The 27,308-nt window shown below is 40.7% G+C and overlaps 1 protein-coding gene across 1 annotated transcript in view; it reads right to left on the bottom strand.

Moving 5' to 3' along the window:
• Positions 1–27,308, bottom strand: part of AMPH (amphiphysin) — a gene marked incomplete at its 5' end in the record, with an annotated part of 245,667 nt that overhangs the window by 11,906 nt on the left and 206,453 nt on the right. Inside the window, 5 exons of the mRNA XM_080818126.1 lie at positions 1,234–1,476; positions 3,466–3,675; positions 16,695–16,820; positions 20,804–20,860; positions 26,016–26,048. Coding sequence (XP_080674252.1) covers positions 1,234–1,476; positions 3,466–3,675; positions 16,695–16,820; positions 20,804–20,860; positions 26,016–26,048 — 669 coding nt within the window. The remainder of the gene's footprint in view (positions 1–1,233; positions 1,477–3,465; positions 3,676–16,694; positions 16,821–20,803; positions 20,861–26,015; positions 26,049–27,308) is intronic.

Below are 27,308 nucleotides of genomic sequence, written 5' to 3'. Positions count from 1 at the left end.
TGGCTCAGTTGGAAGGGCATGCAACTCCTGATTTAGGGTTGTGAGTCTGAGCCCCAAGTTGGGTGTAGAAATTCAATCAATCAACCAATTAATTAATAATTTTGTTAATAAATACATAAATTTCATTTTTATTTATTTATTTATATTTATCTTATAAATAAACTAAAATTTAAAATAGAAATATATTTGACATACAGTATTGTGCAAATTTAAGGTGTACAGCATGCTAATTTGATACATTTGTGTACTGTAAGAGGATGCCATTGTAGCAATACTGAGCACCTCTATACAGTATGTATTTATCATTTCTTTCTAGTGGCTAGAATAATTAAGGTCTAGTCTCTGATCAAATTTGATGATTATGATACAATATTATTGTCTATATTCACCATGTTGTGCATTAGATCTCTAGGGCTTATCTACCACTCATTGCAAGTGTATACTCTTAAAAAGTCCCTGTCCTCTCCCCTACCATTTTCCCCCCTTTTTGAAAGACTTCCTTAAAATTTAATCATAAAAAATTTTGAGAAACAAAAGCAGAAAGAGTACCATAATGACCCACATACTCACCCCACTTGAGTTATGAACCGTTTATTTCTCCCATGTCCCTCCCCTCAGCCCTACCCCCAGAGATCATGTGATTGGCTATTAAAATGTGTATTTTTTATATAGAATCATAAAATGTCAGAGCTGGAAATGACCAGCTTATTCCCCAATTCACTTTCCTACTGAGAAACTGGAGCGCAGAGAGAGAAGTGATGTTCCTCAGGCCACACTGCAGATAAGGAGAAAAGCCGGTGTGCGCCGGGGCCGGCTGGTGTATAATTCAGCCCCCAGTGGATGCATACACGGAGGATTTCAAAGCGCTGGTCTGAGCCTAGAGCTGGAGGGACTCACAGGGCTGGGAGAGGAGCAAGGGAGGGCACGTGGGGGGTGGAGCGGGTGCAGAGAATTCACCCACTCCCTACCAAGAGGCATACCATTTGTCCTGTAGCGAACATTCTTTAACTATGGATTGCTGAAAGAGATGGAAAGTCAATACTGTGTTTTTGCTTGTCCAGCCCAGAAATCCTGCCATTTTACACTGTGATGTGGGGAAAGCAGTACAGAGAAGGAATACCTATTGCAAAAAATGCAAATGTAAACATTCGAAAACCAAAGGTTCCAGCCAAGGGGCCTCAAAGAAGAGGAAGGATGAATGGCCACCCAATTAAAACGACAAAATGACAAGACCTTGTAGAGGAAGCCGGGAGGCACATCTTGAGACGCCTCACTTGCCGCTGGAGCGGAGGGCAGAGGCTGGGAGTCCTCAGCGGCTCTGGGCTCTGCTGCCAGCTCTGGGGGCTCACTGGCGGGGCCGGAAAGAGCCAGGGCACTGGGTGTTTCCACGGACTCTGCGCCTGCGGGGACTTCGTGGTCTCCCTCTCCCTCATTGTTGGAGGCGGGCTCTATGACGACTGAAGGGATGACCTTCTCCTGGAGGAAGAAAAACGTGGCGGTGCTGAGCAGGGGCTGGGAACAAAGACTTCTGCGTCCTCGGGTGCACTGTGCTCTGCTTCTATCCCTGACGTACCCTCCTTGGCTCCCACGTTCTCCACATCCTCCCTTCCATAAAATACCCACGGTTCCCCAAACCTGGCCGAAACCTTTGGGCCTCAAGCCTTGCAGGACGTTCCTCCTGACATCGTCAACTTTCTCTCTCTCCTGAGACAGAAACCTTTAATGGGATTAATTTCTGGATCCTTGAGCAGTCATGCTCTTTGTGAAAAGTGGGGTTTCTGTGGAAATTGGGAAAAAGATCGGGGACTACAGGGAGAGAGGAGGGAGGGGCCCACCCTGAAGGGGAATCCAGTAGGGTCCGAAGAATGGCCTCAGTTTTGCCATGGTCCACTCTTGTCCCACTGAATCCTAACAATGCTTGAAGCTGACATTTGACCTCCTATGACTGCTTTTCTTCCAGAGTCCATGGGACTCTTGACTAGCCTCCAACCATATTGTTTGTACAGATCTGGCTAGTGTTTAAAATCCACATCTGTTTTGCTTATTGTCTTTAGAGCTCAAGCTGCAGTTAGAGCTGGAGGGATGACAATTCCCAGCAATCACTCCTCTGGGGACTCTACACTGTGGGGGGGGGGGGCAGAATAAAGGATCAAGATCTCCTTTCTATTTGGTAACAAAGATGAGCGAGGAAAAGAATTTCACTAGCATAATGGAAGTCTGGAGAGGTTTATTGCCTATCAGATCAGGTTCTCTATTCCCTCGGATATCAGTGGGCTTAAGCACTTCCATTCTTCAATATGGAGAAAATAATACACTTTTCCAACAAGTCTAACAATATAATACAAAAACAGTTCTGGCATTGTGATAAGAAAAATCTCAGGAAGAAATGGCACATATTTTTGAGTTATTTCCCAAATACCAATACTACCCGCTGTTTTTCTAGTGGGATGAAAGGGATCATTTTTTGAGTAACCCTGGAGAGATTTGGGGGAAATTTCTTATGAGTAAAATCAGGACAAAGGAGAGTATCACACTGAGAGCCTAGTTTTCATTGTTACCTTCTGGAATCTAGACCAAGGGTGTGGTTTAGAAGAGCTGTGTGCCCCCCACATCATGGACTATATGGATTTGTGAACAAATTTTTTTGAACAAACAGTTCTCTGAAGAAGTGAGGCACTGGGCCTAGTCCAGCAACTTCATGTATGTATGTAATGACCTGTTGGCCTCTTGAATATGAATTTGCTGAAATTTCAGGAGCCTCCTTAATGGTGGATGTGAGGAGCTATAGTGATAACAACAATTCCTAAATACTACTACTAACAATAGGATGTAACTACTAATATTGGGTTCTCCCCATGTGCTAGGCACTGGGCTAAGCACTGTATGGTTATTTTCTTGCATAATCCACATAATATCCCACCATCCGGCCACCTTCTCTTCCTGCTCCCTCCATCTCACGCTCACATCATCTGTGCTTTCTTCTTTTTCTCCATCACTCAGGGCCTGTGTGAACCTTGCAACGCTGACACTGAGAGAAAGCCAGGCTCAGACTCTCGCTGACAATCTTATATACAAATACTTAAATAATAATAAAAATATAAATAATATAAATGAAATAAACTTAAGATACATAAAATTATACGTATATACCTTGTGTAATTTTATATATCTTAAGTTTATTTTATTTATATTTATATTTTTATTATATACAGAATATAATAAAAATTAAAATATTAAATATATTAAATAAAAATATGAATATAAAAATATACATAACATACATAAATACATATTTATATATATATATATATATATATAAATATAAAATTATATTTGGTGAAACAGGTTACCACACAATGGCCACAAACCTGTTCTGCTCCCAGAGCTGTTACCAGCACTCTCCATCACACAGCATTCCAACCAGGGCACCTCCTCCTGGAGCCTCCCTTTTCCCGGTTCACTCACCTGAGGGGCTGCTGCTTCTGGTTCTTCTGGTTGAGATCTGTCACTATCTATGGCCTCCACAGTGTCAGCATCAGTCCTGGTCTCCTCTACACCTGCTCCTTCCCCAGCAGGAAGAGCTGCCTTCTCCATCTCTGTTTCCTCCACTGGGGCCTCCTCGGCAGCCACCACCACGGTTCCAGCTGTCACACTGGCGTCCATTCCAGGTATGACCTGCAGCCCGGATACCAGACAGGCTGTGTCTGTATCTGTATGGAGCCTCGAGAAGAGCCAGCCCCAGCCCTTTCACCTCGGGCCCTTCTGGGGAGGCTCATCAGATATGGAAGCTCTGTGGAAGGTACAGAAGCTCAGGATTCTGGCAGGGCGGAGTCTGCCCTCCATCTACCAGGATCGACTGCTCTTCCCCAGGAATGCAGGGCACAGCATAGGGAACCTAGCCAACGGTACTGTAAGAGAGCTGTCTGTTGCCAGATGGTGGCTCCCTTGAGTTGAGTGGAGCGTAACATACAGACCTGTGCAATCACTGTGCTGTACACCTGAAACTAATGGAACATTGTGTGTCCGCTCTACTTCACTCGAAAATAAAATGAAAAAACGAAAACAAACCAAAAAACCCTACCCTTCATTCTGGGCCCCCAATGACACGACATCCCTCTGCTCTCCTTGCAGTTACGTTCAGCAAATGGAATTTGAGTGGAAGCGGAAGTGACCTATGTCGTTTGAGAGACTTGGCTTTTACCAGCTCTTTCTCGTTTTGTTGCCTGAAAGCTGACGGTCACAAAGACCTTGAAGACATTGGAGTCACAAAATGGAAGGCGTCTTTCCCCAAAACCTGGGTCATGGAAGAAAGCTACGTAAGAAAGGCACCCTCATCGTGCAAAATCAGAGTTTAGAAAAACCGCACTTCAGTCTACACTCTAAAATCTTCATGGGGAAGGTCCCCAAAGCTAAATCACATTCATGAAAAGAAATATATTGGGGAATTTTCTCAATTAGACTTCTTGAAAAGGAAAGGCATGTCATTTTTGTTATGAAATGTACATTATAATAAAAACTGATTCAAATTTTGGGAGTTTAATAGGAGTGAAATAAAAAATAGGAGTGAAATAAAAAATAGGAGTGAAATAAAAAAATGAGAATTTTCTAAGGTTGCACACAGTCCAAAGAAGAGCTGTAAGTAGTGTTTAAAACTTCCAATAATTAAAGAAAGTGCGATCAGAAGTGTTAGCTTTAGGCAGATTGGTTGCCAACACACATCTAAGTCTCTAACATCAGTGTGGCAGGCCTGATTTGAGAAGCACAAATCAGAAAAGGCTGAGGAAAAAGAGTAATCGGTTGAGCTTATATAATATACCCAGGATACGTATTTCAAAAATTGATCTTGCTATCTGATGTGATTAGCATTAGCCCTTCCTCTTCTCTATTGAATAAGTTCTCCCCAGTTGTTCTGTTGGGTTAGGAAGGTTCCAGTATTGCGGATACTGACTGTCAGACAGAGAGCAGGGGTGGGCAGTGCCTGCAGAATGGGCATCAGAAGAGGGAGATGGAGAATGTGAGCCACATACCTACTCTCAAAGCAACACACCTTTAAAAAACCTTTCTTCTGACTCAAATTTATAGGTAACAAATTAAAGAAAAATGACCTGCCACAGAATACATTTTCTACAACATAATATTTTACTTTAGGGATGAAAAATACTGCTCACAGCTGTACTCTTTGTTATATGGCCAAGGATTATTCATATTCTTTGAAATGTACTTGTTTCTCATAGAAGTTTGGCTCATGCAAAGTGTACAATGATCCAAAATGTAGTCATGCCCATGATATAACATTTCTTTTTTTTTTTTTCATCCTGTCTTTAAGGTACTGGGTTCAGAAAAGTAATCAATTATATGAGTTGTAATACATTCATTTAAAGCAAGTTTAAATGCTAACACCTATTGAAGTGGGGATTCATATTTTCATGAATGACTGACAATCCCTCTAATAGAAAGTTAAAAATTGAAGATAATTGCATCTCTTATTTTAAATAAACATGGGTTTTTGTATGGATGTGACTCAGAGAAACAAACTGAGGGTTTTGGAGGGGAGGGGGGTGGGGAGTTGGGCAAGCCTGGTGGTGTGTATTAAGGAGGGCATGTATTGGATGGGGCACTGGGTGTGATGCATAAACAACGAATCTTGGAACACTGAAAAAAGAAAATAAAGTTTAAAAAAAATAAAAAAAGAGAGTAAGAACCAGAAGATAATGAAGAAGATCATCCTCTTCATTCCAAGAAGATGAATAATTGTTCATAGCTTTATTGTTGAAGAAATCAACAGGCTTGCTCCAGGATCCCAAGAACTACTTAGCAAAATTCTTGCACATCAAACTATACATAATGTGCATAGAGTGGACTTTCAGGCTCAAATGTAGAAAGTGGTGCCATCATAATTCTGAGTTATTTATGCTTTCCATCTGCTTGGAAAATTGCACCTATGGAGTGAACATTTCCCTGGTTTCAATGGCTGAAAACCAGAGAGACTATATATCATGCACATGGTATGGGCAAACAGAACAGTACACACCAACACACACACACACAGCACAGCACATATACCCATAGTTACAGGTAAGAAAGCACCACTATGTTGTTTAATAGGCTACTCCCCCAACTGATTATGCATAAATCCTTCCATACATATATGTACCAAGCACATACTATTAGTGATTGGATTTCACTCTCAACTGAATTTATATATGTCCAGAAGAGAATATATTTCTGTTAAGTATTAATGGTGTTGCCAAAAATAATTTAAATCTCTCTATACATATAGAATGTTAATGATTTATCTCTGGTACTCTAAATAGCTATCAATTTGATTGTATCTGATTTTACTATTGCGATATGTCATCACCTTGCTTTGCTAAGTAATTTAAACAGCCGTCATTGGCTGGATGTGATTTAGACCGGACACTGCGACTGCTGTGATGCTGGCCACCAGCAGGGGGAGGCCAAGGGCCCTGCCTGTTTGCACTCTGATGCTTGGTGAGCTCAAAAAGAGCAAATACCCCAGCTTCCACTTGGCAGCAACTTACCTGACCTCTCTCATACACACAAAAAAGGGATAGAAGGATAACGGCCAAATCACCAAAAGATTGAAATTAACAATGCTAGTAAAGGCAAGGAGCCAAGGAAACTGGCACTTTGACTACGGAAAAACCAAGCATTCTGAATGACCTACTTGGAAAAGGGAAGAAATTAACCTCCCTCCCTTCTTCTCTGAGTCCATTCATAATGAAGTCCTATTTCTCTAGCCAAATACAACACTTTGATTTTACAGACCTTAAGAATGTTACAGAAACAGAGAAGGCCTGTCTGCTATCTATATTCCCTATCTTTCTGCCTCCAGAATAGCTCTGAAAATCAGAGGTCACCCTCCTTATAAAGCGTAAGCCTGGAATCTTTTGCACATTTTCCACTCTTACCGAAGTATTTCTAATGTATGTTATCATCAGATCATGACCTAAGCCTAAGGCAGAGGCCCAACCCACTGAGCCACCCAAGTGCCCCTGTTATTCCTCTTTTTGTTACCATTTTTATGGAGTCCAGTTTGTTAGCTCTTTGTAGACTGAGAAATGGAAAACATTTTTCTAGACCCCGCTTGCTACTGGAGATGTTACACCTTCTAGGAAAAACCACAGTGATTCATGACTGCTATTTGTTTTGTTTGTTTGTTTAAGTATAATCCAGGGAGACCAGAGGAATGAAACCACTGAAAGTATTTCAAGCCTTTGATGTTTAATGTGGTTCAATTATCAAGTCCCTCCGAATGTTAAAGGAAACACCATTATCTTATCCTCTGTTCAACTGTACGGTTCACTGGGCAATATGTTTATGGGGGGGGGGGCGCATCTAATGCAAAGAGACATAAAAAAGTTCTCCCTGCCCTCGGGCACGTTTACTGTATCCACAAAGCCCCTGAGGCACAGACACCCCACTGGCCATTTGCATGTGCATCACACAAACCACAGTTGGACAAGCATGTCTTTGGGAAGGTGAGTGACTCCCTTTTTATCACACCACACTGCTTTCTTCAACTTCTCCTATTATCTTTAAACCCACGGTCTCCATTATTTTTTAATCAGAGGACTGCCACTTTCCAGTTAAAATAACCTAGCCAGTAGATGCATATGGAATATTATACCAGGGTTGTCCTCACCCAGACCAGTTACGGGTAAGCGGCTTCTCAGGCATTGCTCAGGCTCACATTGCCAAGGAAACAAACACCGAGTAAATAAAATGAATCCATAAATTACACAAAGCCCAAAGGTCACCAACTCTCATGCAGCCAGCAAATCACTACAGCTTCTCTGGAATCTGGGTCCCCTTTGACCTCCCCTCACGGTGCCGTCTCCTGGAGGGCTTGGCTCTTCTCTGTCATCCTGTTATGTCTCCCTACTTTGCAGGATACACAGGCCATTGTTGTACTGCATCCATTATAGAAATTTTGCTAACAGGTGTTTGGGAGGACATGAATACCATGACCACATCCCTTTCCGTCAAAGAGATTGTTGAGGCAGAAATAGACTGCAGAGTGTTAATTTGGTTAAAGGATGTTTTATACTGGAGTCAGAGTGACCATCTTCTGGATACTTGTCCTTGGAAGAGGCACTTGGCTGAAACCTCACTGAACTCCAGGTTTACCAACTGACCCCAGGCATGGAGTCATCATTCTGATGCAGAGGCAGGCTTCTGCTGGACAGTTTCAATGTATGTACATTCTGCAGCCCGGCGTGGCGGGGGCGGTGGGGGGGGAACCTAACCTTTTCTGTGACTCTAGGGCTCCCTAGGCGTTATCTCGGGTGTGTCCCATTTACTGAAAATTATGTGCCCAACATCCTTACTAAACATCATTCCCATTTTCTACACAAGTCACCTAACACTTAGAGATCAAGTAACTCAGGCTGTCAGTAAGCCAGGGCTGATCCAGTCTAACTCAAAATTCTGTGTTTTATCATACCAACCTGCATCCAAGAAGACAACCCTCCTCTCAAATCAGAGTTCCGTACAAATTCTGAGATGTGGAGCATCTCCATGGACCCACAGCTTCCTCCAGACAACCCCAAGCAAAGGCTGCTTGATAAGGAATGTGAGTGAAATTTCATAAACCAGAATACATTCACTTATAGTCTTGGAATGCTGCTCTTTAAAATGAGATTTGCAGTTTATAAACAAAATACTCATTTATGTGCACTATTGGGTACTAAGCAAACATGTCATAAAATCCCTCTTAATTAAGATCCAATTATGTGATAGAAAGGTAATGAAAAGTGGTTGGTCGGAGACAATTTCCCTTAACATTTCTATTTTCCTTCAGCCCACAGATTCATTGTTTAGAAAGGTATGTATGGATTGGGAAAGTTAGAAGATCAACCATCTCCTGGCTTTATCCACTGCACTGCAGAGTTAGAAAGTCGGCACTTGGACATTCATAATTGTGTTCACAGGTTAGAGATGGGTAGGATCCCAAAGCTGGAAGGACCACAGGGCTCATCTAACCCAAGGAAACAGGACAGAATGGAGTACCACTACAGAGACAACCGGGGATCCGAGTTTTAGTTCTGATTCTTGCACTCATTGGCGTGAGAGCTGGAGTGACCCCAGAACCCCTCTGGGAAGCCACAAAGGGAGATAAATATCACAGAGGAAATTCTGGTCATATCACCCTTGCGTTTTCCTGCCCATCCTTTAATCTGGATCCAACCTGAGCCCTTGACCAGTCTGAAGATCCAAGCATTTCTATGGAAATACAGGATTGTTCCCCTGGTGCATTTTAAAGACAAGCCTAAGAGGCAGGGAGCATCATTACAGCCCCAAAGACTGATGTACTGAGCCGTGGGCTGGTGGCCAGTAGTCCTCATCACACTAACTCTACTTAGAACAGCTCAGGTCCTCATTTTCCTTCAGCAGGATGACAGAGGTGAGCCCTTCCATAGAACATTGGGCCTCCAATCGTGCTCCTGTTCAAGGTGGCACCTGGTATTACAAACTTCATTTGATATATCCATGGGTATCCCTTCCTAATAAAGGAAGCTAGTGGTTTTCTTCCCCTTGACCTTCACCTCAATCATCTTTTTTAAAATCTACTCCCTGAGTATTGCCTGCGGTGCCATCATCAACCTTCAAAAGCCAGGTCCCAGCGCAGCTCGGCTGCAGACAGCACTGTTGCCATGGCAACACCTGTCTGAATTAGCGCCACACTTTTCTGCAAAACTTCAGATCTTCAAGTTAATGAATTTTTGGTGACTCTGGCCTTTCAGGTCATGGCCAAATATCCAATAACGATACATGGGAGGACATGCAAGGTTTAATTAGAGGTTTGTTTGCAAAGGCTACGAGAGAAGTGGCTAGGAAAGATAGATTCTCTTTCGAAGCAAAGGTGAATGCGGTGTGTTGTGCACTCTCAGAGATGGTGCCATGAGCCAGATCTAGTGTCCAAAGCAACCAGTTACAAAGGACAGCCTCACTAAGGAAAATGTCTTCATGGCACAATGAACAGCTGACTTTCCCCTGGCCATGTCATCTTTGAATGATCTGTGAAGCATTTGTTGCCACTGCTCAGGCTGCCTTCCTCAGAGCGGACCCAGGCTTGGGTTCCAGCAGGCGAGAAAGGGCAAGAAGCAGTTGCGGAACGGGAACACATGCTGGTCTGGATGTTCAGCTCCACAGTATCTGGGACTAGATACATCTCAAGGCTGTCACACATGGAGTGAGAGGGCTGAGCTGGTAGAAGACGTCTCTAAGGCTCTGTCACACCTAAGTCTGATATATGGGGAGGGACAGGAACTGATGTTTGCAGGGGAAGGGAAGGTGGGCAGTATTGTCTAAACAGGGTTGTCTTTTTCACATTTCAATGGGTCTGGTCTTACACAGGCTTCCCAATTGTGCTGATGGCCAGGAAAGTTTTCTGCATGGGCTTGTGAACCAAGCCAACATATACTAAGAAGGGAGAACAGGGGAATGTTTTTTTTATTCCCGTTAATTACAACCAAAGCCCGTTAAAAAGGTCAAGCCAAAACACAAGACTTCCTATGTGACAAAAAGTTTACACCACGACACACAAAACATCACTCATTGTATGATTCTATTCAGACGATCTACCCAGGAGCAGATACATCCACAGAGCCAGAAAGCACATGAGCAGTGACCAGAGGCTGGTGGAAGGGATGGACTAACTGCTTAATGGGCAGAGGGTTTGTGGTGATAACAATGTTCTGGAACCAGACAGAAGTTAACATTTGTACAACACGATGAATGGACTAAAGCCAAACTGTTCACATTAAAAGGATTAATTTTATGTTATGTGAATTTCACCTCAATTTCAAAAAAAAAAAAAAAAGCACACACCAAGATTATTCTAAGTCTTTCGACTTAAAAAAATGCTATAGGCACCCATCATCTACAAAAAGCTCCTCAACAATGGAAGAACAACATGAAACCTGATATTCACCTCCAACCGTAGCACTTAGAACAGAAAATAATAGTGCATAACCCTCATGCAGACCTGTTCAAGAAGGGGATTTGTTTTTCCTGAGGAAGGTAAAGGGTGCATCCATCCCCAGGGTGTATGTATATTTAATTTAATTTACAGCACGCTTCAAAGTGAGCACTTTGAGTTTGGACACAATTCTATGATCACAAAAGGCAGACAAGAAATCAAGCTCCTCTGGCTTCCTGCGATCTTGTGTCTTCCTCTGCCTACTGGGAACTCAGACCTGGAGGCAGTGGGAGCCCCAGCTCTCATGTTTCCTCCACACGAGGAGAAAACTCAAAAGCTCAGTCCCAAGCACGTGACCATCCCCAAGGAAACTCCAACTCCTTGCAGTCTTTGTCTCTCCCACCACCAGTCTGTGTGAACAAGGATGGCAGGAGCTATGTCTACTGCCTGCACCACTGTCTCCCCCAGATCAGAACAAATCCTGACATCTAGAGAGGTCTCAAATCATACTTGTCAACTCCATGAAGAAAGAAACGAACACATGCCTTCTATTCAAGCAGACAGAAATCTTCCTGGCAACATGCAGTTCATCTATGAACTGTGGTTTGGCATATATATGTATATACCCAGTGGTTTAGATTGGTCTTGACAAGTCAACTGAAGTCTGGTGACGTTTAAAAAAAAAAAATGCAGCAGAAACAAAATAGTCCCCAAAATAATATGCCAGTGTTTCATCTTCCAGGAATCTCCATCAATTCTAAAAACATCTTTATCTTGATCTTTTTCCCATTTATGTTCTAGAAATGAAGCTAACCCTAAAATGAATTGCAGTGTATTTCTTTAAAAACAATAGGCCAAAAAAATAAAAAAAAAAAGGTTATTGGTCCAGTTCACGTAATTAGAGCAAAATACAGGAGCTGACAGAAATTTACAAAAAATTAGAATATGACTCTCTACAAGAAAATGGAATCAATATGCATAAAAATCTTCATCTGATTCTTAACCTAATTCTCTGATACGTATCTGAGACAAATACTAATCATTTATTTTCCTAAAGATGATTGCCATTACTTATACAACATGGCAACATCTGAACAAGAAACAAGTTTTGGCTCTTTAAAATTTATTTTAGGGTTAGTATCATTTCTAAAACATAAATGGGAAAAAGATCAAGATAAAGATGTTTTTAGAATTGATGGAGAATCCTGGAAGATGAAACACTAGCCTATTATTTTGGGGACTACTTTTGTTTTCGCTGCATTTTTTTTTTTTATAAACGTCACCAGACTTCAGTTGATTTGTCAAGACCAATTTAAACCACTGGATATATATGTATATATGCCAAACCACAGTTCATAGATGAACTTCATGTTGCCAGGAAGATTTCTGTCCACTTGAATAGAAGGCATGTGCTCGTTTCTTCCTTCATACATCCTATAGATATGCAAGTGCAATTTAGTACTGTAGGGAAAAACTAAAACAACAAAAATGTAATAGTTATTTTGCTTGAAAGCCCCAGGTTTCTTTGTTAAAATTCCCTGTTTTTGAAATTACATTTGCCTCTTCTTTTTTTCTTTTTTTAACAAAACCACCACAAACTTCACCACATATAAAATGGATTGTCAAGACCTGAAATAATAACTGTGGTGACATTTTGGCAGCACAAAGGATGACCTCAAAAGGTCACTTCAACCCAATCCTAACTGATGACAGCCATAGCCAAACTATTAATTAATGCTCAGAACACAATGTGGATTTTTTGCGTCTTTACAACAAAATATCACACATCTAGCAAAGGAGGAGACCTTTCTTTAGAAAAAATAACCTTAATATTATCTTAGATTATTACGACCAGAAGAAAGAAGCTATAAATCTACACTGGAGAACAAAAATACATTCTATATGGGGCACCTGGGTGGCTCAGTGGGTTAAGCCTCTGCCTTCAACTCAGGTCATGATCCCAGGGTCCTGGGATCGAGCCCTACATTGGGCTCTCTGCTCGGCAGGGAGCCTGCTTCCCCCTCTCCCTCTGCCTGCCTCTCTGCCTACTTGTGATCTCTGTCAATAAATAAACAAAATCTTAAAAAAAATACATTCTACAGGATGGTATTTTCTTAAGTACAAGAGAGAACATGAGCATGGGGGAGAAAAGACTCGATCCAAGTATGCAAATTTAAAACACACAGATTGGGGCACTCAGGTGGCTCAGTCTCTTAAGGGTCTTGACTTCGACTCAGGTCATGATATTATGATCCTGGGATGGAGCACCACGTCGGGATCTCTGCTCAGCGGGGAGTCTGCTTCTCCCTCTCCCCCTGTCCCTCACCCCACTCATGATTTCTTTCTCTCTCTCTCTCAAATGAATAAAAATATATTTTAAAAAATTTGAAAAAAACTTTAAGTAAAACACATAGGCAGTAGCGACCTTGGATGAGCATTAGGCAAACTGAGGTAAGCTGCCCTCTTGTATCTTGTACTATTATTTTTCTGATTGTATGAGGATGGAGAAGTGAACTACTCAAGCTTCTCCTCAGAGAGGGTGGCTCACAGGTGGCTTGTACCTGCTGTTCTTGCATAGCCTCTGGGTGTCAGCAGATACCTGAATCCTTCACAAGACTTTCCAAATTGCCTTACATTTCATAGGGAATCCAATTGTTTGATTCTCTAAAGTTCACTTGTCAGCTTTAGGAGACAAGTATTTTCAGAATGAAAAATGCTATCAAATATCTCCTTACCCAACACTAGGGAAGCTGGTTTTAGTGATGCTTGATGGCTGTACTGTACACTTTGTTTTGTTTTTGTTTTAAAGATTTATTTATTTAGCAGAAAGAGAGAGAGAGAGTGTGCATAAGCAAGGGGAGTGGCAGGCAAAGGGAAAGGGAGAAGCAGACTCCATACTGAGCAGGGAGCCTGATGCAGGGCTCTATCCCAGGACCCTGGGGATCATTACCTGAACCCAAGGCAGACACTTAACTAACTGAGCCACCCAGGTGCCTCTGTAACCATACATTTTTTAAAAAATTATTTATTTATTTATTTGACAGACAGAGATCACAAGTAGGCAGAGAGGCAGGCAGAGAGAGAGAGAGGGGGAAGCAGGCTTCTTGCTGAGCAGAGAGCCCGATGCAGGGCTCGATCCTAGGACCCTGAGATCATGACCTGAGCTGAAGGCAGAGGCTTAACCCACTGAGCTACCCAGGTGCCCCATAATCACACATTTAAAAAAATATATGTTTAAGTTCACCCTTGGTTAAAAAGATTATAAATCTTTATAGTAGGTATGGTATAGTAGCTACATAATGATTGGTAACTATTTAAAGATTTTATTTATTTATTTGGCAGACAGAGATTACAAGTAGGCAGAGAGGCAGGCAGAGACAGGAGGAAGCAGGCTCTCCGTGGAGCAGAGAGCCGGATGCAGGGCTCGATCCCAGGACCCTGGGATCATGACCTGAGCCAAAAGCAGAGGCTTTAACCCACTGAGTCACCCAGGTGCTCCAGTAGCTATTTATATTGTTCACTGGAAAACCAGTAAATTTGGGGTCTGAAAAAACAAAACCTACTTATATAAGTCTGTTAAAATAAGGATAGGTGTGCAAGATACGAGGCCAAGGCCCTCAGAGAGGTGATCATAGGAGATCAATATTCCAGCCCATGTGTAACACGTGAGCTTGTCTATTTCACACTTCCTAGCTACTGCACAACATCAAAGAGCTTTGCTCAAAACCATGGGTATTTTGGCATGAAGCCTTACACTGAGTAGTCTGGGCCATGGAACCAATGTGGTTTAAAAACACTGGTGAGGGGGGGGGGGGCGCCTGGGTGGCTCAGTACGTTAAAGCCTCTGCCTTCGACTCAGGTCATGATCTCAGGGTCCTGGGATCGGGTCCTGCATCGGGCTCTCTGCTCAGCGGGGAGCCTGCTTCCCACCCTCCCTGGCCCCCCGCCTGCCTCTCTGCCTACTTGTGATTTCTCTCTCTGCGTCAAATAAACAAAATCTTAAAAACAAACAAACAAAAAAAACTACACTGGTGAGGATGAAGTCTGTGCTACTATACAAAATAGAAACTGGTAAGAACTTTTTGGAAATGAAGCCATTTCTAAATCAACATCTGAAACTCAACAATATCTTTCTAACTCCTTTATATCATCCGTATTTTTTGAAAAATCACATCTCTTTCTTAAATTTTAACAGCAGTAAAACAAAATCAAATCTATCTTTCCCTTCCTTTGTTATTTAAATATTCTTAAAGCTAAGGGGGAGAACACATCACAATCTGTCCCCACATGAAAGGGCCCCTCTGCATAGATGTATGGAGATCACTAGTGAGTCTGGGAGAAAAAGCAGATGCTGGAACCTAGAGCCTCAGCATTCCCCAATCCACATTCCATGCAAACAGCACTTCCAAGAGGGACTTAACCTAGCAGAACACACTTCTTATTTTCCCTACAGGACTTGGTCCAGCTCTGTATCTCTAAATGGAAAATATGATTTTTTTTGAGTTATTCTTAATCTGTATTTCCCATCACTATCTTGCTCTATTATTTATTTTTCTACTCTATTAATAAACTCTAGATTTGACAGATAACCTACCCTCTTCCTGGTAAAATAACAACAAATAATAGTAAGAAATATAACTTCAATTTCTCTTGTTACCTAATTTAGTCAAAGTTATTTTGGGGGAGAGGGAGACTGTTTCTTGTCTTTGTACAGATTCTATAAAGGGCTGTAGGAAATGGTAACCTGATTGAGATTCTTGGGAGACACTTTAACTGTATTTCATCAACAGACTATTTTTCATTCTTCATGAGCTGTTTTTTGTTTTTGTTTTTGTTTTTTTTTTAAGTAGGTTCCATGCCCAGCATGGAGACCAGTGTGGAGCTTGAACTGAGATCAAGACATGAGCTGAGATCAAGAGTCACATACCCAACTGACTGAGCCACCCAGGTGCCCCTTTCCATGAGTATTTTGAATTAAAGTTTCCTTAGTATTATCCTACACTTTCATGAATGTTACACTATCCAATTCAACATGCATATTCCACACAGAGCTCATCCCAGTTTGTGATGCAGTAGGCATATGGCTGTATGGAATGGGGTAAGAGCAGGTTTCCAAGCAGACAAAGGGCCCCCACCCTCTACATCCTCAAGGTCCCTCTTATTGTAAGAGCCAACACCAGACATGATTTTGAGGAAATGGTTGTACAACACAAGAATCTTTATAGATTCAAGGATTTTAGTATGGGATTTCAATCCCTTGTCAGGGCTTAACCAACCTACCAAACTAATATTAATGAGAAATAAATATGGAGACACAACCCACAAATTTATGATTCTTCTGTTTATCACCTGCAGTTTGGTCCCTCGCTGGAGGTGCATCTCTAGCCATCAGAGGTAGAGCAAAACAGTAACGAGGTTGGTTATTTGTGAGTTCTACAACCTACATACCATGAAGGGGAGCATCTCAGAAAAGAATGGAAGCATCCTTTTTTGAGAACCAAGCCGTGGCTATGTGACATTTCTCTCTAGTTCTTAAGATCAGACCTCTGGATATCTTCCTCTTAAAAACATAAAAGAGAACGAAGTTTCACTGTCAAAGGCACAAAGCCTATTTGAACCTGGGGAGCCATGGCAGACGAGGTGATTTAGCACAAGTGAAGCATGGATGAGGAGGGAGAAATGAGATCATGAGAGGCGCAGGGCTATGGCAGGGGAGGCAGGTGGAGGGTGGGAGGGGGGCGGTGCTCACCACGGCCCCCTCCACTGGCTCCTCAGCCTGGGTGTCCAGTCCAGAGTCCAGCCCAACAGCAGGTGCAGCAACGACAGGGGCCTCCTCTGCTTTCGGCTCTGTGGGCGGAGCCTGTTCAGATTCAGCCTTTAATTGTTTTGAACGTTAGAGGAAAAAGATTCAACATGTGAACAGGTAACATCACAAAATACTGGGCAATTAAGACTTTGTCATCCTATAGGCAACTAGCTTCATTAAACCTGTGTTGGAAAAAAGCCCCACACCTGGTCATGAGCGCTTCACTGAAAAGTCTAGAAATGGACTCTTACTAAGCTTCCCTGCAGCATCACCAAGTGCTATTGTTTCCCTTCAAGTCTGACAAAGACTTACCATTTTGGTTACTCATTTTACTTACTTGCAACTTGAGGACATCTACAAGGGATCCTGAAGTGTTACTCTCTGCTATCTGATAGAGGGAGGCAATCCCAGGAGCTCCCCAACTTTGCCAGTAGAAAGAAAGTATGAAGAGCTCAGAGGCATGTGGTTCTGGGACCTCCAAGCTCTGCTGACATGCACTGCACCCAAAATTGAGGGCTTATCCCAATATTCAGATCAAAACACATTTATCTGCATGAGTAGGTCATTACGAAGCCATTGTTGTCACTGCTCTGGCTGGGAGGCAGACCCAGCTACTTGGCAAGTAGCCACCACAATCAAATAAATTTCCTGTTCAGTTTCTTGTTCCGTTTCTCTCCTGCTCCCAACAAATTCTTAACAATCCATTTCTTTTCCTATAATAAGCTAATTACGTAAAGAACTAAAGGACGATATCCTCGCTGGTACCAATTAGACACTTCTAACTCTGTGGATAACAGTGACGTCTTTCCATCCCACCGTGACCTTAACTCATAGACATCCTCCAAATATATGCTGAATCAAACCTCTGGACTCTCTTAAGCTGTGGACTTTGTTAGTTTTAAAATTAGCACTATTAAGTCACAACGGGCCATTAAAACCACCAGATCGAATGCAGTCACCACAGTTACTGACAATGTTTCCTCTTTTTCAATTTTGACTAACGTAAGCGTGTTTATTTAGCAGCATTACTTCACCAAATGGATGACCACTAGAAGGCACACTAAGGTTCTTTCCCATCAGGACATTCAAACTGTAAGAAAGTTAAAGTGTTTTTCTCGAGAAGGAAGAATTCTCTAACAAATACTGGGATTGGAGAAACTGGTTCACTTCTGTCAGACTCTTTCTCACCCGAAGCAATGAAGGGCCTCCTCTAGCTCTCCCCCTCTCATACCTGCCCACGGAGGTTGGTGAGCATGGCAAGTTCCATACAGAAGCAGTGGGGTGGTTCGACTGAGATTATAGTAAGTGAGTGATGACTAGCTTAGTGTTGGATAAATACACAAAATGTTTCTCTTGTGCCCCCCACCAAACCCTCCACTGCGACTCAGGCCTTGATTCCACACCGCCCTTCCCTTTAAAGGGCATAATAAAAAGGAAAGGACACTTTGGTAGATAAGTGTGTAGAGATTTGATACTTTTACAGGCTTTTATAACCTTTACAGGGTAACCTGACACAATTTTTAAGAAAGAATGAGATAAAATTCACTCTAATATACTTTAAGGAGTTTTTATGGGAAAAGATTTCACTTTTATTGTTCAGAAAGAATTATTTTTGTAATGGAATATGGTTACAGAGCAGCAAAAAGATATCATAAGCTCTTAGGGTATGACCTTGCAATTTGGAAATCAAGGTGATTTGCTATGCGAGGATGGTATCAAATGACCTACACAACAAGGATAGGAAGGGCAATTTGATAAAGCACCAAGAAATCCACATACAGAGGGCTGTCCCCTGTGGGCTGAGTATCTAAGGAGAAAGTTTAAAGCCAGATAAGGAGCCAAGGGAAGTTTCAAAGTAGGAGTCAAATACATATATCGTTGTACATAAAAAAATACAGAGATAACTTAAAATGAAAAAAAAAATTTGTATCAAAGCCTGGGTTTCTTGGAAGTCCAGAGAAATCTTGAAGTTTCATATAAGGCAAGAATAAGTAAGTGATTTTGCATAGGAGCTGAATTGCATTCGCTTGCTGAAATCAGGCAATGTAACAGAAGCACAGTTTGAAGAGAATGTAGGATTGGTTATGTCCTCACAAGTCACAACATTTCCCCTATACTATCATATCACGTGATATAGTACCATATGCCTATGCAGTTTTACAACTTTAATATTAGGGGGACAAATATATCTCAGTGATGAGTAAGGATAAACACGACAGCATGATTGTACATAAAATCAACTACTCCAACTTAGAAATGGAAGTCACCCTTTGATTCCTTCTAAGATAGTGTAAAATTGTAAATATTTCTCAAGATAGAAGAAAAGCAAAGGTAAATTGTGAACTACATCTCATGGAAAAATCTAAATTATTCCTATCAGAATTATGCTCTACTTCTACCATATTTTTTTCTACAAGTTTCCTCCCTGAACAGACCTTGCAAATGGGTTGATAGCATGCCATCCCTATTTAGGAGCACTCGTGATCATTTCCTATTGTTTGCTGGGGTGGCGACTGTCACACATTCAAAGGAGAAATATACTCTAAATTTATTGGTGGCAGTGGGATGTCACAATGGCTTAACTCTGAGTCACAGAAATGGAATTCTTCCTTTAGAACAAAATAAGCAGCATAGCCTCCTGCACATTTTTCAGTATCCTCTGTCATAAGATGGAAAGCAGGCCATTGCAACTCCGTGGGAGACATGGTTTCACTATGATTTCCTAGTTCCTCACATGGCTTAGCCAATGTTAGCAGCATCTGCAATGCTGGGCATGACAAAGCTAAGTTCCCCAATGGAAAGAAGGTGCAAATAACTGCTTCAAAGAACACATATCCACAGGAGAGAAGAGCAGATAACAGAAGCTCCCACAACAAGCTGAGGGGAATAGGAAGATGTTTTAAGAAACTCAAAAACCACTGGATACTATGCCTGGATTTTTGCATCAGAGTAATAGGTGGGAGTTTAAATATGATCCACTGCCTTCTTTAAATACCAATATTTCTCCATCTTTCTCTTGATCCCTTCACAACTGATAATTAAAAATCTCATCCTCCAGTGTTGGTATAACCCCTACTCCACACCCAGGCTGAAAATCAGCGAGGAACATGACATGTAAGTCTCTCTGGCTCCATTATCAACCCCAACATAATTTGCACTTTAAACATTTAAATCTTTACTTGCAGGTCACATAGACTCCACCTCTCACCTGGTTACCCAAAAGGCAAAAAGTATGACAATCGATAGACAAGGTATTACAGACATACTGGCGTTTGAGAAATTATCAAAGTAAGCTTTAAGACAAACTTCCCAGAATTGAATTCCTTACTTAGAAGTGAAATCATCTAAAAAGAAAAATTTATTCTACTTAAATCTGATTCTAAGCTTCTAATGTGGAAGCCAGGAGCTGGGATAATTATATCGCATTCCCACGGGAAAGCCAGTGAGCTACAAATAACATTCATGAACACCCTGTCCTGCGTAGCCTACGGCCACCAAGCTCACAAGTAACATCGCTCAAGGCCTCTTCCTTCAACTTCCCCAACAAGCTGCTGCAGAAAAGGTTTCCCATGATAACTGCAACAACAATCTTGTTGGAATCTCCTCTGATACCGAGAGTAATTCTGTCTGCTCCTACTCATGCCCTAGCTAAGCTTTGTCCTCGTGTCCTTTGGCGGCAACAGGGGAATCACTTCTCTAGTACATGTGACTTCTTTCTACAACTAAAACACTGGAGGGAGGAGATGAGAAATGAGGTAGCTTCAGGCTCAAGAAGCAAGGATCTATCCTGAAGCATGAATTCTTGAGGCAATTTCATTTCCAATCCTGTGGAGTAAGTTACACTCAGGTGGAAGTGCCTCTATAAATAGAGGGAACCAAAATGAAAGTCACAGTGAGATTTCTCAGAAGCTTTCCTTCCTCTTTCCTAAAAAGAAAGGGCTGCAGAAACCACATTCTGGATGTTCAAGCTCTAGATAATCTAGAATGATCAATCCCAGTATGTGCAGTACTAACTAACAATGCCCTCAAAATACACACCAATGTCAACTTACCAAGTTACAGATCATGCTCTGGTCTGTCTGCATTGTGAATAATGAAGTGTCCTGGGGCTAAAAATTGGGAAGTAAACAGAAAATGAAAAATTATGAAGATTCCAGCTTAATTTGCTTTAAAAAAAAACAAGAAAGATATCATTTCAATTAGCTTCCATCAATTGTATCAATAAATACATTATAAAGCTTTAAAAAGTCTCCTTTTATTTTCAATCATAAATGCAGATAATGCCAAAGTAATTTTAACAGTAAATGTTTTAAACATAACTGTGAGCTAGCGAGTTACCACACAATAGTACAGTAAGAGTCATTTGAAAAAAGGGGTGGTGACCTCAGGGTCGTTTTTGTTCTGTAGCTTCTCTTCTAGACATCTACACTAAATTAGAATTTAGTGGCTCTAAGCTACAAATTCACACTTTTTAAATGTTAGAAATTCAATCTTACTCTATCACCTGGGTGTGACTTCTACGGGTTAATAATGAGTCGTAACTGAAAAAATGTTACACCATGTATTCATTGACCTAAAAAAAAAATCAAGCTGGAATAAATCTAAGGGAACAGTGATCTAAAGGACAATATTCATCTCTCATTATGCTGGTAGCCAGACTTATACTCACCAGAGAGAAGACCAGAAGAGTCTTTCCTGGTTAATCTGACCAGTTGAAGAAAAAAAATAAAAGTACCCAAAGAATTTTATATCAGGGCTCCCCAATAGAAAAAATGAGACGGTGACTATGAGTTAAAGATGTTGTATTGAGGCAATTACCTCTGTTACCTCTAGAATCCAAAGTAAACAATAAAGGGAATTTCATAAAGTAAATTTAAAAAGGCATAAATCCATGAGCATAAAAAGAATGAGAAGAAAGATAAGAGCAACAACATTTTGAAACTGAAAAGCTGACAAAAGAGTAATTTAGTGGACCCTGCCAAAATTCTGTATCCTAAGATGATGTAGGAAATGCCAAAAACACAACCCAGTGTGTTACTCAGATCTCCCAAAGGATCAAGAATTAGAACACAGGGACCAAGGGAAATGGAAGCTGTGTGCTTCTAAAGACAGGGAATTGGCTGGAAGTCTATTAAAAAGCAACTGGACCTTAAGATCTTTTCATGTATCCGAAAACCAAGCAATATCTCTTCATTGCAGCACAAGACTTGACATTATTTCCACAGAGGCTGAAACAGAGGGCCTCTGGACTGGGGAACAGAGACGTATTAGGAAAGTAGCGGACTTAAGGGAGCATTTACAAAACAAACTGAGAGCCCGGGTCACCTTCCCTCTAACCCCCAACTTCTTTACCATCCACCTCCCATTATATCCACCAGACAGGAGACCAGAAGAGCTAGAAGTTTAACCAGCCCAAGAAAAATGCCAACAGAATTTCATATCAAGGGCTTCTTAACAGGAAAAATGAACCAGAAAATTCCAGAACAATAACTACAGTCAATGAGTTCTATCTACCTGTAAAAGTTCCTTGTCAGCTTTTTTCTTGTCCCACTCTTAAATATGAGTAGACCAAGATCACCAGACATTTAGGAAGAGTCTCAAATAATAAAAGGAAAAGCTGAATAGTTTAAAAAAAAAAGAAGAAGAAGTGGAAGAAACAAAGACTTTCTAGGTAGAAAAAGACCTTCAAAATGGTCATGATTATTGATACTTCCAGAGATATAATGGAAGTGTTGTATTCATGACATAATAAGAGGATGCGGTTAAAAAACAAATATTCAGTCAACAAAAAGAGCTCTTGGAAATTAAAAAAAAAAAAAGTAGTGAAATATCTGTTGAAAGAGCTGGAAAGCAGAGAAAGATGACCAAGAAAAGGAAAAAGCAAAGAAAACAACTAGAAGACTTAGAAAACAGAAGAGAAACCCCCAGTGAGATTAAAAAAAATTCCCCCACTAGACGACATAGATTTTGATTAAAAGAGCCTCAGTGCAATACATGAAATAGACTCAGACAACAGTAAATCACTATAAAATTTCAGAAGCACAAGGTAAAAAAGAGATTCTACAAACTTCCAGAGACAAAGAGAAAGTAGTATAGCTGAGGGCAGAGACAGAAAGAGAGATAAAGAAGAGTTTTCTTTAAAATTTCAAGAATCAAAACAATATAGTGATTCAGCACTTCCATGTATCACCCGGTGCTCATCACAAGTGCACTCCTCAATCCCCATCACCTATTTGCCCCATCCCCCCTACCCCATCTCCCCTCTGGTAACTATCAGTTTGTTCTCTACAATTAAAGAGTCTGTTTCTTGGTTTGTCTCTCTTTCTCTTTTTTCATTCTTTTGCTCATTTGTTTTATTTCTTAAATTCCACATATGAGTGAAATCTTATGTTATTTGTCTTTCTCTGACTGACTTATTTCACTCAACATTATACTGTGGAGCTCTATCCACACTGTAGCAAATGGCAAGATTTCATTGCTTTTTATGGCTGAGTAATATTCTATTGTATATATACCATCTCTTCCTTATCCATTCCCCTGAAATTAACATAAGACTGTATGTTTACTATATTGGAACTAAAATAAAAACCTAAAAAAAGACTAATATCTATCATTTCCCAGTAATTTTTAATACTTCATTCTCTACACAAATTGCCTGCAAACTGAAATTAAAATTTTGATATAAGATACAGAACTTCTAGTAGTAGACCGAAGTGATGTTGGAGTACCAGTACAGTATTACACAAAACCATTGACAATTAATGGTTATGCCCAATTACAGACCAGCTAACAAATGAAAAAAGAACCAACAAGGATAGTGACATAGCAGATACTCAGAATGAGAATACTATTTATTTTATTTATATTTATTTAAGTTTTATTTATTTATTTGAGAGAGAAAGAAAGTGTAAGTGCAGAGGTGGGGGAGGGAGTGGCAGAGGGAGAAAGAGAGAGAAACTCTAAGTAGACTCAGCACGGAGCATGCAGCCTGATGAGGGGCTGGATCTCATGACCCAGAGATCATGACCTGAGCTGGAACCAAGACTCAGATGTTTAACTGACTGTGCCACCCAGGCACCCCAAGAATACTATTTAAATAATTATATTCAAGATTAAAAAAGGCCTTTGGTAAAACTGATGAAATCCTCAAATACTAATTCAAAAAAAGGACTCTATGATCCCACTATAAAATTCAAACATGATATAAAGTTATTATTTGTGGAATACTTCTGTTGGAAAATTATTCTAAAAATTAGCATGGAGTTTTCGTGATGATCTTAATTTTATTAAATCTAAGATTAATTTTTAAAAAGAATCAAAACAATAGTTTCTCAGTGGCAACATTAGGAAGTAGAAATGGATGGAGCAACATCTTCAAAATTCCAAGGGAAAAATTATACTCTAATATGATATCTAATCTAACAGACCATTATGTATTTAGATAAAGACATTTTCCTAGGTACAAGGTCACAGATATATTCCTCTCATGCATTTTTCTTAGGGAGCTACAAAAGGATGTGCTTTAATTTATGGATGAAGATTGGTTTTAGTACGTAGAATTAAACCAAATGAATAAGATTTTTGTCTGAAAAGGAATAGATTGACACAAGGGAATGGTGAAGGCAATGCCTAGGATAGATTTAACAGGAGAGCCTGTGGGAACAGCTATGGCAGCAGGCATCACCAGAGAACACCCAGTTCAGACAGAACACTCCCGAAACTGAAACAAGAAAATTCTTCAGGAAGATGAAGCTGACCAAATGTTTAATGTTTTCCAACCAAACGAGGAGAGACTTATTACAGAGTATGGGACTAAATTAGTGATAAGTCCCTAAAACACTAAGCAAATGAACCAATGAGCAAACAAAAAAGATGCTGCAATTATTTCCTCAAAGGAGAACAGAAAGTTGGCATAAAACTAAAGGTAAACCTCATGGTGGAGGCACCAATAGTATTGATATTATTATACTATCACCACAGATTGGCTGGATGGCTATGGTGGGACTATAGCAGACGAAGGGCAGGAAGGGGAGGGAGGGCAAACTGAGATGGGGGGCGTCTGAAGGAACATTAAGTCTGCACCTTCTGGAGAGAGGAGTCAATAGATAATGCTTCAGAGACCAAGAAGTAGCATTATAAGCAAGTCATGCACACACATGTGGCTGAAATCAAACAATAGGGAAAAGGAGTAAAAGTATTTACCTCTAAGGAACAGGAAGCGGAGGGGGTGTATGACAGTCTGAACTTTTTCTATAAAATGCTCTTATATAATTTTGTTACTCTTTATAATGGATAAACATGTTTTTAAAAAATGAGAAATAAGTAACAATTCTTATGACTTGACTTTTCAACTGAGTCTTATGCAGACTGAAGAGATGCATTATCTTCTCCCTCCATGGTTGTGTGTACCTGTATTTGGATTCACGTATGGGCGGCCTTTATCATTTTACAGGTAACATGGGGGGAAAGTAGTCAAACTTTTAAATAGAGAAATTCTAAATGTCAAAATTAGAAACTGTTCATCTCTAATTTTGAGATAAAACATTCATCACAGATAAGCCTGTCTGAAGTCTCCCTTGAAGAGGTTTTCAGAACTTACTCCATGAGCCTGAGAGCTTCATGGTCTACACTTGTGTGGGTTACAACCGTCTATCTGTTGGGTCATACAGAATGATGGGACAGTCCATCTTGCGGCTCCTCTTCCACAGACACCCAAGGGAAATTCTGCCTTCCTGATCAGAGTCAATCTACGGCTTCTGAGCCTCGAAGAGCTCCTGCCTGAAGAATGACTGAAGAGGTAAGGTTCAAAGTAGTAGGGCTCTTACATGAATCTGAATAAGGAGGATCCTAAAGACCATTTCTATTTTCTAAGGACCCATCCCATTGGTTCAAAAAAATCCTACCTCCTTTCTTCCAACAGCTGAATCTAGTGGCTCTCTCAAGTCAGGAGAACTTCTCAATTCTAGTAGAGGAATCAGCCTTATTCCACGACAGGGCTAACAATATTAATAGCTACTACAGTTGGGAAGCACTTAGTAGGTACTACTGGCCAAAGTGCTCTGCAAGCATGTCTCATTGACTCTTCACAACAATCCTACAACATTGCCACTATTACTGCTTCCATTACTGAAATTGGAAGTCATAGGGTCAAGTTTTGCACTGACATGCTTCAACATCATGCTATTCCAGTAACACTGAGGTCCATATTTTAACAATCTGTATCATTTTCAGCAGATAGAATGTGCCAGCGAACCGATCTCTTACCTGGGTGAATCCATTAAATGTACCACCAGAAGCCTAAACAGAAAAGAAAATCAAAGTATGTTATGTTTTATCATTTTTGTGGGATCAGTAAATGTCCACCAGACAAGTTGGAAAGTGAAGACATGTTTTAAAATAATACAAAAGGTTGCTATGCATGAAAGTGTTTAGGAAATGCAAAAGGCTATGCAGTATTATTTTAAATAGGCTGACAAAGAAAGATTATTTTTACAAATAGTAATATTTACTGGTGTGTGGCTCGGTGTTAACCAAAGCCCACTTCCACAATAATGAGAAGATGATTCCAGAGAAAAGCCACGAGGGGTTAAGTAGATCCTTTTTTAGGCCACTGATAGAATCCAGAAGCATCTTCAGTATTTCTCTAATACATCTTTTGGATTGAAAGCTATTATGAGAGTCTATAGTTTCAGGGGACCTGGATAGAAACATATCATGTGCTCTTACTGCTGTAGAATCACTCTAGGAAGAGTAAATTAGTCTGTTTTACATATTTTTAGTTGTTTTTAGTGTTTGAACAGTAAAAATGAAAATAGAATAAACATAATAAATGGGATGGTAAAATAGACTCATTAATTCCCAACACAAAGATCCTGCTTTTGTATTTTTTTTTTTTTTTTTTGTCAACCTATTTGTGTTTGGTCTGCATGGATTTCAAGGAGATGAGGCAAACCTCAGAGAAGACAGTGATGAATGGATAATGAAGTAGGTGGGAAACATTAGGAAAACAGAACCTACAAAAGTCTTTGGCTAGTCTATACTACATAGTGGGGTAAGTACCTCTTCTTTATCAGGCTCTATTTCTTGGTACAACAATCCATATCTCTGGTTAGCAATTTCATCTTCAGATAAATCTGAGTTGCTGATGTCACTGTCTTGGGGACTAGCAGAATTCTCGGTGCTAGCATTGTGGGAGGTTCCCAGAATGAAGGGTCTAGCTATCTCTCGGCTTTGTTCCCAGCAGTTAGCAATGGCTTGTTCCCCACATAAATCCGCTGCTAAGTCCACCTTGCCTTCAACTGTATCTAAATGCTCCCAGCAATTATCTAAACCTTCTGTATCTCTGATAGGCCAGTGGTTAATAGGATCAAGCCAACTGGCAAATCCACTCGCTTGGCCATCTGGTATACCAGAGAATTCTAATATATCCATACTATTCACTGCTGGATCCAAGCTCGGCTGCCAGATTTGACCTGGATATGTTGCCCAAGAGTCTGTTTTTACAATCGTTGGCAAGTTAATGGTATGGCTACAGTTCCCAGTTGCCGTACTTTCAGA

The sequence above is a fragment of the Martes martes genome (assembly GCF_963455335.1).
Source record: "Martes martes genome assembly, chromosome: 11".
Classification (NCBI taxonomy): Eukaryota; Metazoa; Chordata; class Mammalia; order Carnivora; family Mustelidae; genus Martes; species Martes martes.
The sequence above is the reverse complement of the archived record's forward strand: the minus strand, read 5'-3'. Positions and strand labels throughout refer to the sequence as shown.